Genomic DNA, 12,137 nt, shown 5'->3' on the forward strand with positions numbered 1-12,137 from the left:
GGAGGTGGAGGAGGGGCAGACAGAAGAGGGGAGGAATGGTGAGGGAGGGTCCTGTCAGCACTTTGGTTTGGGGTGGGTAGGGGTTGGGGGTGGGGCATGTCGGTCCTTCTGTCTGTCCGCCGCCCTGCCCGCCTCCCAGCTGGAGCTCAGTCCTTCCACTCCTTTTTGATGGTGAGGTTCCATTCCCAGGACAGGTGGTCCGTCTTGTCATCGTCTGTGAATCGGGACTTGATGTTGTAGCTGCCCCGAGCGAGCATGCCTTTGGGGGCCTCTTCCATGGGTGTCAGGAACTCATACTCCTCAGCCCGGGGCCCATAGCTCCCGACCATGTAGTCGGTCTTGTCGACTGTGGTGTGGACAGGAAAGGCATGGTTAGTGGCCACGCAAGCCCCTCCCGGGACCCACAGGCTTCCCACTCTATCGGTACGACCACTTACTTTTGACCCCTTTCCTGTATGTGTGCTGGATGTACTTCATGCCTGACACGATCTCTCTGTTCACCTGTGGGGACACAGAGCAAGGGTCAGCCGGCCCCCCAGTGCTGATGCTCTGCCCCTCTGCCAGGCCTCTCCAATCCTCCACCTTACCCGGAAAGAGATTTTTATCCGGTACTCCACACCTTCCTTCAACACAAACGACTGTTTCTTGAAGCTCTCCAGATCACCTGTATGGGGAGGAGGCACAGCCAATTGCCTGGAGGCTTTCCATCCTGCCCCCACGTTCCCTTTCCACAGCCCCTTCCGTGACACAAAGCAGGGCCTTGGAGAGCACCTAGCTGCACTTTCCCCCCTGCCCCACCAGAGGGCACCAGTGCAGAAAATTATTTTTAGGGGCAGCGGCTGGATGCCAGCTGGCCCCACCCAGGGACTCCAAAACCCACTCACCTGTCAGGTCCAGTTCCAGAGGGCCCGGGGACGTGCTGCACACCAAGGTCAGGCGGGTCACAATGACATTGGGGACATTGGGGTCTGGAGAGCAAGAGTCATGAATCAAGAGCTCCATTCCTTAGATTTTTTTTAACTCCCTGGAAGGAGGGGGGCAGACTGGAAAGGGGGTGGTGACAGGGTCAGGTGACATCCACCTACCTGCAGAGACAGCCACTCGGCCCAGCAGGGCCTCCTTATACTTTCGAAGGCTCTCATCATCCTTGTCCAGTTCCTGGATCTCCTGGATGCTCTTCTGGGCTGGGGGCTTGTAGTTGACAGAGTGCTCATCCTCCTCATTCTCGGCCGCGATCTGCGCAAGCTGCTCAGCGGTGGGCTCCTGTTCTGCCATGCTCACCTCTAACCTGGGATACCTGTGGGTGGGCAGCGAGCAGAGCGGTGACAGCCCGGAGGCATTGCAACCTAGAGGGACCCTGACACCTGCCGGGAAATGATGGAGGTAGCCACGCCAGGGCAACTTTTAGAGGAGATAGGAGGCGCTGCCACTGCCCAACTAACTCAAGAGGCTCGTTTGAGAGGGCTACACCCCAGGCACACCATGAAGCCACAAAATGGGGACCACAGCCCGTTCCTCAGAGAAGCAGAACAGCTTTCCTCCCCATGAAGAATGAGTAGCCTCCTGACCAAACGGAACTGGGAGAAGCAACGTTAAACCACGTGGGTCCTGCTGCTGCCCCTAGATGCCCGGGATCTAACCCAAAGACACTCTCACTGGGTCACGGGGAGAAGTTCTCTGAAACGGGGATGCTCTGTGTCCTAGCCACGTGCAGGACAAGGGTCTGTTCCTTCCTGCCGGTGGAATACCGTCCTAAGCTCAACTGCGTGGCGACCAAATGAGACGGTAAATATGCAAGCCCGACCTCCCTTGTGAGGGGTCCGCGAACGCAGAGTGGGAGCTGGTGCACCGGTTGCAAAATAAATCTCAGGAGCCCATTGCTGGACCCTGGTCCTAAAGCGTCTGTGGCGGTGCGGAACCACGCCGGGACGGAAGCGCCTCGGTGCCTTTCAGTTCCGCAGATCCCCACCCGTCCCCCAGACACCCACTCGAGCCCTGCAGGCGATGCGCGGCGGTCGGGGCAGCCGCCGCCCCTCTGGGAGGCGTGCGCCAGAGACTCGGGGGGAGCGCCGGCCCGACACCCGGAGGGTCCCGGAGGCCCCGCCCGACGCGGCCAAGCGTGGCCGCGGGCGACAGCATCCAGGGCGCGGCCCGCGCTTCCGCAGGGCCCGCAATCCGGGAGGGCGGGGGGGGCCGCGCGGCGGGAGCGGCAGGCCGGGCGGGCCCCAGGCCGGACCCCGCCCGCGCGGCCGGGAAAGGGCGCCCCCGCCCCCGACCCGCACCGGGACCCGGACCCGGGACCGGGACGCGGCGCCCAGGCCCGGGCAGCGGCGGCGCTTCGGGCAGGACCTAGAAGGCGCCCGGCCCGCCCGCTGCCGTGACCGCGCCCGCCGCCCGCGCTCGCCCGGGGCCCGCCGCACGCCCGCCCGCCCGCCGGCCCGCGAGCGCCGGGGTCGCCGCACAAAGCCAGCCCCCTCCCCTCGCGCGCCGCCCCGCGCCAGGCAGCGCGCCACTCACCGGAGGCTCGACCGTCGCTCTCGCGCTCCCTCCCGCACCAAGTGACGAACGTCGTCCGCCGCCCGCCGCCCGGACGGTCACTTCCGGGGTCACAAGACTTCCGCTCTCGCGGGCGTGCGGGCGGGGGGCGCCGTGCGCATGCGCCGGCAGGGGGCGCCGGTCGGCGCCGCCGCCATTTTGCGGCCGGCCTCGTGGGCGCGTCGCGCGTGGGCCGGCGGCGTCGCGCGGGGCATCGAGGGGCGTCCGCGGCGCGTGTGGGCCGAGGCCCGGGCCCTTGGGCTCCGGGGCGGCCGCTCTGCCGCCCGGGTTCCGCGGCCGCCGCGCCCGGGCCTCGTCCCCCATTGTCCCTGCAACGCAGAGATGGCAGCGCCGCACGCACGCACGCACGCACGCACGCTCGCGCCGCCGGGCGCGTGGCTTCGCGGGCCGTGGCCCTCTGGGGTCCCCACGAGTTCCCCTCGCCGCGCCCCGCGGGGCCGGCTCACCCCGAGACGGGCAGGAGCCTCCGCAGGGACGAGAGCCAGCACCGCTGCCGCCCTGGGCGTCCGCCACCGCGCTGAAAAGATGACTGGAGGGAAACAGTCGCCCGCCGTTCATCCGCCACGTTTACGGCCTCGTTACGTCACGCGAGCACTTGTTCCCCTGGCCACGCATCCCCAACTCTGAAGCAAGCCAGGTGTCCTTTCAAGCGTAACCGTTTCATGCACTGTTTTCTTCGTCCGAGGAAGATGGCTCCGCAGTGTCCTCTCCCTGCTGCTCAGTGGCAAACTACTGCAAAACCAAACGCTGTCACCACTTGACTGTCCCCACTCTTCCTCTGTGATGGAGTCCGCTTGCCACACACGCACGCACACCACACACAGACACACACAGACACGCACACCACACACACGCACGCACACCACACACAGACAGACACACACACACAGAGACACACACACAGACACACACGCACACACCACACACACAGAGACACACGCACACACGCACAGACATGCACGCACACCACACACACACACAGACACACACACACACAGAGACACACACACAGACACACACACACAGACAGAGACACACACACACAGAGACACACACACAGACACACACGCACGCACACACACACCACACACACACCCTCACAGAGACACACACGCACACACGCACAGACATGCACGCACACCACACACAGACACACACACACACACACACACAGACATGCACGCACACCACACACACACACACAGACACACACACAGAGACACACGCACAGACATGCACGCACACCACACACACAGACACACACACACACAGAGACACACACGCACAGACATGCACGCACACCACACACAGACACACACACACAGACACACACAGACACACACACAGAGACACACACAGAGAGACACACGCACGCAAACACGCCCAGTGAGTCAAGCTAGCTTTTCAGGAGGCTCGAAGTCCTGCACCCAGTGGGCCTAGTTTATTGAACTCTGACCCACCCACAACTCCTTAGTTTGAAGCACTTGGCTCCAAGTGCAAATCTTCCAAAGCGGCTTCTCTTTTATTTAATTTTTTAAATATTTTTCTTTTGGTTGTTCAAGACAGGGTTTCTGTATGTAGCTTTGGAGTCTGCCCAGGAACTTGCTCTGTAGACCAGGCTGGCCTTGAACTCAGAGATCCTCTTGCCTCTGCCTCCCGAGTGCTGGGACTAAAGGCGAGCAACCCACCACCACCACCTGGCCTTTTTACTTTTTGGATTTATTTTTATTTCCTGCATATAAGTGTTTTGTCTGTGTGTGTGTGTGTGTCTGCACCGTGTGTATGCAGCAACCACAGAGGTCAGAAGAGCTCTGCAACTGGAATTAGACTAGTTGTGAGTGACACCGAGTGAGTGCTAGGAATTGAACCTGAGACCTCTCTGAAAGAGGACCTCCTGCTGAGCTATCATCTCTCCAGCCTACCTCTGTCCCCTGGCAACTTGCTCTGTAGACCAGGCTGGCCTCGAACTCACAGAGATCCGCCTGCCTCTGCCTCCCGAGTGCTGGGATTAAAGGTGTGTGCTACTACTGCCCAGCCTCCAAAGCTTTTTCATAGCAAGGGTGATTGACATTTGAAGAAAAAAATTAACAAAAATCTTAAAAGCCCAGTAAATATTTTCCCTGATTATATTGTGAATTCTTTTCATTTGCACCATAATTTGTAAGATTTGAGCACTTAAAATATATCGATGGGAGCCTAGAGAGATGGCTCAGAGGACCTGGGTCTATTCTCAGCACCCACCTGGCAGCTCACAACTGTCTGTAACTCCAGTTCCAGGGGATCCAATAACCTTACACAGACATACAGTTGGGCAAAACACCAATGTACGTAAAATACAAATAAATTATTAAAAAAAATACATCGATGGATGGTGGTGGTGACACAAGCCTTTAGTCCCAGCACTCAAAGGTAGGCAGATTTCTGGGAGTTCGAGGCCAACACGTTTACAGAGCTTGTTTCAGAACAGCAAAGGCTATACCAAGAAGCCCTGTCGAAAGAAAGAAAGAAGAAAGGAAGGAAGGAAGGAAATAAAGAGAAAAAGGAAACTGATGGAGGCTAGAGAGATTGCTCTGCAATTAAAATCACTTGCTGCTGCTCTTTAGAGAACCTGGGTTCAGTTCTCAACACCCACATGAGTGTTCACAACCATCTGTATGTAACTTGTTTTTGAAGCTAATGTCCACTTTCAGCCCTGGAAGTGACTGCATGCACACGGTGCACTTACGTAATGAACACACATAAAAATAAAATCTTTGAAAAACAAGCAAACCTGATGGTTTCGAGGTACAGTGCTTACCAGCCCAGAATTACAAAACCAAACCAAGGGAGCATGCATACATTGCAATCGTCTGGGGATTGCCCTTGTTAGTCTATTGGGTGGCTGTAACAAAACACCATAGACTGAATGGCCTGCAGACAACATTCACTCATACGTTTGGGAGCTGAAAGCTCTGGATCATGTTTTGTAGACTGATATTCTTAGATAACCAACTAGCCACCTCCCAGTGGCCCTACCTCCTATGCTATTACCTTAAGAGTCTGGATTTGACCTGTAAAGTTTGGGAGGACATAATCTAACCACAGTTTGTGTCGTGAAACACTGTGTGAAAGGACTGGAGTCTCTTCAGGACCGTCTTCACGGCCAGGACAATGAAGCATGTGGTGAACAGGTTCCTACTGCAATGTGGTCAGATACTTTTGAATGTGGGATGCTGCAGCTTGTACATTTTTTGTACTATTATAAAGGGAGGTTGATAATATTTAAACCTTTTCTAAAAAAATCACAAAAGGAAGAGGCATGAGTGTAAGATCCATGAGCTACAATGCCAGGTGTAAAGAAGAGTGAAGAGGCCTGACTTAACGTCAGCGCAGCCATCACAGGCTGCAGACTAACAATGCTGGGACTAGGCCTCACATTTACAATAACCAGGAAAAACCACACAGGCTGTATCCTGTGGGGCACCAATCAGAATTAAACAAGTGCCGGATGCTGCAGACCATTTAAGATAGCTTACCTAACTTGCATATAGGTTGTCGATTTCCTTGCAGCAACACTGGTACCAATCCCTGTTTGACAAGACTTCGGTTACCTCACTGCTGCCCAATCAGGAGTTCAGTCCCCATCTGAATCTGGAAATCTCACCCCCATCCTTTACTCCTTAAAAACCCTGACATAACCCAGCTCAAATCTCTCCCTGATCCAACCACTGTGTGGGAATGGACAGTCCCAAGCTCGAGCTTGCAATAAAGGTTCTTTGCTTTTACACAGGAACTGAACTCAGACTCCTGGTGGTCTCCAGGGGGCTCATGACTTAGGCATAAGAGTAGCAGACCCTGTCCTGCCCTGAGAGAAACATTAAACTGCCCTATCACCTTGGTTTCTGTGAGGTCACTTTTAGAGATGTATCTTGAGTGAAGAACCTTAGAAGTATACAGGATTTAGTCACTAAGATGTTTAGCATAGTTGGGTTTTTTTGTTGTTTTTGTTTTTTGAGGGGATGCATTAGAGACAAAGTTCCACCATGCTTCCCAGGATGGCCTCAAACCAAGATCCTCCTGCCTGAGACTTGAAAGTGCTGGGCTCCAGCTGGCAAGATGGATGTGGATAAACTTGCTGCATCCATGTAAAGGTGAGAGAACCAAGCCCAGGAAGCTACCCTGACTTCCATATGTGTGCACACACAATAATAGTAATAAAAATTGTAGGGGCTGGCTGGAGAGAGGACTCGATGGTTGAGAGCTCGCTAGATCAAAATTCCCAGAATCCACATTGGGAGGTTCACAACTGTGACCCCAGTTCAGGGGACTGAACCCCCTCTTCTGGCCTCTGAGGGAGCCTGCACACATGGTGCACATACACTGTGTTGGCTTGAATGAGAGCGACCCTCATAGGTCCATATGTTTGAATGCTTAGTTCCTAGTGGGTGGAGCTTTTGGGGAAAGGATTAGAAGGTATGGCCCTTGTACTGGGGAGATGGCTCAGAGGTTAAGAGCACTGACTGCTCTTCCAGAGGTCCTGAGTTCAATTCCCAGCAACTGCATGGTGGCTCACAACCATCATCCTTTATGAGATCTGATGCCCTCCTCTGGCATAAAAGAAGACATGCAGATAAAGCCCACAGATACATTGTAAATAAATACATTGTAGGAGGTGTAGACTTATTGGAGGAGTTATTGGCACTGGGGGGGTACCTTTTTTTTTTTCTTTTCCTTTTTTCTGGTTTTTCGAGACTGGGTTTCTCTCTGTAGCTTTAGAGCCTAACCTGGCACTCGCTCTGGAGACCAGGCTGGCCTCAAACTCACATAGATCTGCCTGCCTCTGCCTCCTGTGTGCTGAGATTAAAGGCGTGCGCCACCAACACCTGGCCAGGCCAGGGATTTTCTGGAGTTTGATAAAGATCTGAGAATTCTCCACAAAGTAGGACAGAGGGCCTCATGTGCCCGGCTCACTGGGGGACCTTAAGGTTTTAAAAAGCCCATGTCTGTTACAAGATGTTTGATTATACTGTGTATGAAGATATGTCACTGTGATTGGTTTAATAAAAAGCTAAACAGCCAATTTCTAGGCACAGAGGACGCTGGCAAGAAGGGAGTTGAAGGGAAGAGAAGAGACACAAAGCAAACAGCATGGACATCAGAAAGTAAAAGTAGCCAAGCCAAGCAGAAGAACAAAGATTGAAAGATATGGGTTAATTTAAGTTATAAGAGCTAGTTAAAGAGCTGGGTGTTGGTGCCGCACACCTTTAATCCCAGCACTCAGGAGGCAGAGGCAGGCGAATTTCTGTGAGTTTGAGGTCAGCCTGGTCTCCAGAACGAGTGCCAGGACAGGCTCCAAAGCAATACAGAGAAAACCTGTCTCGAAAACCAAGCAAGCAAAACCAAAGTAAATAAGTAAATGGGGATTTACATACATTTATAGATGGTTAGTCACTTAGTATGTTGGGAAGCAGACAGGCATGGTGCTGAGAGGCTTACAACCCTATCCATAAGCAGCAGGAGAAAGACATAACCACAAAGCCCAGCGACTTGCTTCCTTCTCCAACAAAGCCACATACCCCTAATCCTTTCCAAACAGTTCAACAACTGTGTCCTGAACATGCAAATAAACCACTACATCAAGCTCCAATTAGAGGCTTTTTCTTTTCTTTCTTTTTTTTAAAGACTTTTTTTTTTTAAAGATTTTATTTATTTATTATGTATGTAACATTCTGCTTCCATGTATATCTGCACACCAGAAGAGGGCACCAGATCTCATAACGGATGGTTGTGAGCCACCATGCGGTTGCTGGGAACTGAACTCAGGACCTCTGAAAGACCAGTGAGTGTTCTTAACCACTGAGCCATCTCTCCAGCCTGCTTTATTTTTTTTTATAAGTTGGCTTAGTTGGTGTTTTTTCACAGCAATACAAAAAATAACTAAAAGCTAGGTGTGGTGGTGCAGGCCCTTCAGTACCAGCAAGGTTGATCTCTGAGTTGAGATCAGCCTGGCCTACAGAGTGTGGGGATCCCTGTGAGAGCCGCTGCTGGCAGGAAAACAATCTGGGTGAGTAAGAATGAAATTCAGGCCCAGGGCGGTTTTGGCACTTAGCACACACCTTTAATCCCAGAACTTGGAGGCAGAGGATCTCCGGGAGTTCGAGGACAGAATGTAACTCAGTCCAGCTCGACTTTAGTCAATACTGGTTCAAACTTCTAAAGTCTGACTCCAGGTGGTTTATTGTAAGCATATCATTTTTTAAAAAGATTTATTTATTTATTATGTATACAACATTCTGCCTCCATGCCAGAAGAGGGCACCATATCTCATTACAGATGGTTGTGAGCCACCATGTGGTTGCTGGGAATTGAACTCAGGACCTCTGGAAGAACAGTCAGTGCTCTTAACTTCTGAGCCATCTCTCCAGCCCGTAAGCATATTATTTATTTATTTGTTTGTTTTTGTTCTTTTGAAACAGGGCTTCTCTGTATAGTCTACAAATCAAGTTCCAGAACAGCCAGGGATGTAAAACAAAGAAATTCTGTCTTGAAAAACCAAACAATAACAACTATAACAAAAAAAGCAACAAAAGATGTACATATACTTAGGAATGTACATATCTATACATTTACACAATAATAAGGATCTGACAGATGATGACTCTGCTGCTCCCAGCATGCATATAAGGCTGCTTACAACCATTTGAAACTCCAGTTCCAAAGGTTCATATACACTGACCTCCAAAGGCACCTGCATGTATGTGGTATAAACAAAACTCTTGCAGCCTCCATCCCCTGAACACACACACCTTCAAAAAGTATAAACTCCATCATTTTCTCTCTCTCTCTCTCTCTCTCTCTCTCTCTCTCTCTCTCTCTCTCTCTCTCTTTTGGTTTATTGTTTTTGTTTTTTCCAGACAGGGTTTCTCTGTGGCTTTAGAGGCTGTCTTGGAACTAGCTCTTGTAGACCAGGCTGGTCTTGAACTCACAGAGATCTGCCTACCTCTGCCTCCCAAGTGCTGGGATTAAAGGTGTCCACCACCACCGCCTGTTTTTTGTTTTTGTTGAGACAGGGTTTCTCACTTGGCCAGACACTCAACAGTTGACAAGCTGGCTAGCCAGGAAGCCCTAGGAATCTCCTTGTCTTTGCCTCCCTAGTGCTAGAATTACAAGTGCATACCACGGCACCTGTTTTGTTGTGTTTTTCACTTATATTCTGGAGCCTTTAAGTCAGGTCTTTGTGCTTGAATACCAATCTCATTAGAGCTGAGGTATCTCTTCTGTCCCCACTGTGTGACATTATCCTGAGAAGACATGAACACCTACTGTCCTAGTCACTGTTTATGGCTGTGAAGAGACACTACAACCATGGTAACACTTATAAAGGAAAGCATTCACGTGGGCCTGGCTTACCGTGCAGAGGGATAGTCCATTACGTTCCTAGCAGGGAGCATGGTGGCTCACAGGCAGACATGGTGCTGGAGAAGCTGTTGAGAGTTCTACATCTGGATCCACAGGCAGCAGAAAGATAAAGCCACACCGGGCATGGCTTGGACTTTTGAAACCTCAAAGCCCATCCCCAGTGACAAACTTCCCCCCAAAAGGCCACGCCTCCTAATCCTTCTCGAGTCTGTAATGATAATTTTTTCTGCCAGCTGCCTGAGTTCTGCCATCATGTTAGGGCCCCCAAATAACACACAGGGTCTTATATTAGTTACAATGCTGCTGGCCAATGACTAGGATTTCTTATTTGCTAGCTCAGTCTTAATTATCAACCATAACACTGGGCGTTGGTGGAGCACGCCTTTAATCCCAGCACTCGGGAGGCAGAGGCAGGCAGATCTCTGTGAGTTCGAGGCCAGCCTGGTCTACAGAGCGAGTGCCAGGATAGGCTCCAAAGCTACACAGAGAAACCCTGTCTCAAAAAAACAAAAAGAAAATATCAACCATAACTACTAATTTATATATTTTTATACTTACTTTTCGAGGATGCCAGGGGCATGCATCCTCTTTTCACAGGATCACATGGCAACTCTCTTTACTACATTTCCCAGAATCCTCCTTGACTCCTAGCCCCACCTATCTTGCTTCCCTATTGGCCAACAGTGCTTTATTTATCAACCAATAAAACAAACATATACACATAAGGCCCTCCCCCATCAAGTGTCACTCCCTGATCACTATGCACTCAAATCAATGAGCCTGTGGGGCCATTCTTATTCAAACCACATCTACTAACACCAGATTTAAAAAAACAAACAAACAAACAAACAGTGACAGCCAGATCTCTGAGTTCAAGGCCAGCCTGGTCTACAGAGGGAATTCCAGGACAGCCAGGGAAACAGTAGAGAAACTCTATGTCTCAAAAAACCAATTAACCAACCAAACAAACAAAGCAAACCAAACACCAGACAGAGACCCAATTAAGGATACCCAAAGTCCAACCTGGAGAAGCATTGAGGTTTACTGGGTGTTATTTACGGGAGGATGGCTTAAGGGGTTACAGGAGGAGAAATGACTCAAAGTCACCAAAAGCCAGACCACCGCAGCATGATGAGAGTTCACCAAATTGGAAGCCTGGAGTTCACTGCATGACTCACAGGCAGCTCAACAAGTTGGAGAATGTCTCTTCCCGACAGTTCAACCGGTCTCTGCCTCTGGCAGGCAGTTTGGTTTGTTTACTGATTGTCTCCAAGCAGTCTTTACTACTTATATAAGCTCTGGGGTGGTAGTGGTGAATCTGGTTAGATTTAGGGACTTCCCGAAGCTATCTAGTTGTTTATTTCCTGAGTTTTAAGGAGCTTCCCTGAAGGATGGAGTGAATTTTTTTTAAAGATTTATTTATTTATTGTGTATATAGTGTTCTTCCTGCATGTCTACCTGCAGGCCAGAAGAGAGCACCAGATCTTATTACAGATGGTTGTGAGCCACTATGTGATTTCTGGGAATTGAACTCAGGACCTCTGGAAGAACAGTCAATGCTCTTAACCCCTGAGCCATCTCTCCAGCCCATGAAATTTTTTAAAACATTTTTTATGTGCATTGATGTTTTCCCTTTGTGTATGCCTCTGAAAGGGTGCCAAATCCTCGGGAACTGGAGTTACAGACAGTTGTGAGCCGCCATGTTGGGGCTGGGAATCAAACCTAGGTCATCTGGGAGAGGATTCAGTGCTCTTAACCCCTGAGCCATCTCTGCAGCTCTGTAATGAATGTTTTTGCTTGCTTGGTTTGGTTTTTCGAGACAGGGTTTCTCTGTAGCTTTGGAGGCTGTCCTGGCACTCTCTCAGTAGACCAGGCAGGCCTCAAACTCACAGAGATCCTCCTGCCTCTGCTTCCGGAGTGCTGGGATTAAAGGCGTGGGGCCACCACTGCCAGGCTGGCATGAATGTTTTATCTTGGAAGCACTTGCTATGTAAACAGTCCCCAAAACTGTTAAACCTTGGAGACAGGGACTCACTAAATAGGCTGGCTTTGAACTCACTTTTTTGTTTTTTTTGGAGACAGGGTTTCTCTGTGTAGCTTTGGAGCCTATCCTGGCACTGACTCTGTAGACCAGGCTGGCCTCAAACTCACAGAGATCCGCCTGCCTCTACCTCCTGAGTGCT

The 12,137-nt window shown here is 51.1% G+C and overlaps 1 protein-coding gene and 1 long non-coding RNA gene across 3 annotated transcripts; both read right to left on the reverse strand.

The window, feature by feature from the left end:
* Positions 1-61: 61 nt before the first annotated feature.
* Arhgdia (Rho GDP dissociation inhibitor alpha) lies at positions 62-2,652 on the reverse strand. 2 transcript variants are annotated; one of them, XM_027425400.2, is made up of 6 exons: positions 2,518-2,652; positions 1,086-1,297; positions 885-968; positions 588-664; positions 438-501; positions 62-346 (listed from the first exon to the last, which is right to left on the reverse strand). In XM_027425400.2, the coding sequence occupies exons 2-6, from the start codon at positions 1,273-1,275 to the stop codon at positions 147-149; spliced, it is 615 nt and encodes a 204-aa protein (XP_027281201.1). In that variant the 5' UTR covers positions 1,276-1,297; positions 2,518-2,652; the 3' UTR covers positions 62-146. The 2 variants fall into 2 exon arrangements, with proteins under 2 accessions (XP_027281201.1, XP_027281202.1); XM_027425401.2 differs by lacking the exon at positions 2,518-2,652 and adding an exon at positions 1,805-1,953.
* A 6,333-nt stretch (positions 2,653-8,985) lies between these two features.
* LOC107977365 lies at positions 8,986-10,585 on the reverse strand. Its single transcript, XR_004770741.1, has 3 exons — positions 10,513-10,585; positions 9,946-10,037; positions 8,986-9,027 (listed from the first exon to the last, which is right to left on the reverse strand). It is a non-coding gene; the product is annotated as an uncharacterized LOC107977365 (long non-coding RNA).
* Positions 10,586-12,137: the final 1,552 nt, after the last annotated feature.

Source organism: Cricetulus griseus, chromosome 7 (genome assembly GCF_003668045.3).
Source record: "Cricetulus griseus strain 17A/GY chromosome 7, alternate assembly CriGri-PICRH-1.0, whole genome shotgun sequence".
Lineage (NCBI taxonomy): Eukaryota > Metazoa > Chordata > Mammalia > Rodentia > Cricetidae > Cricetulus > Cricetulus griseus.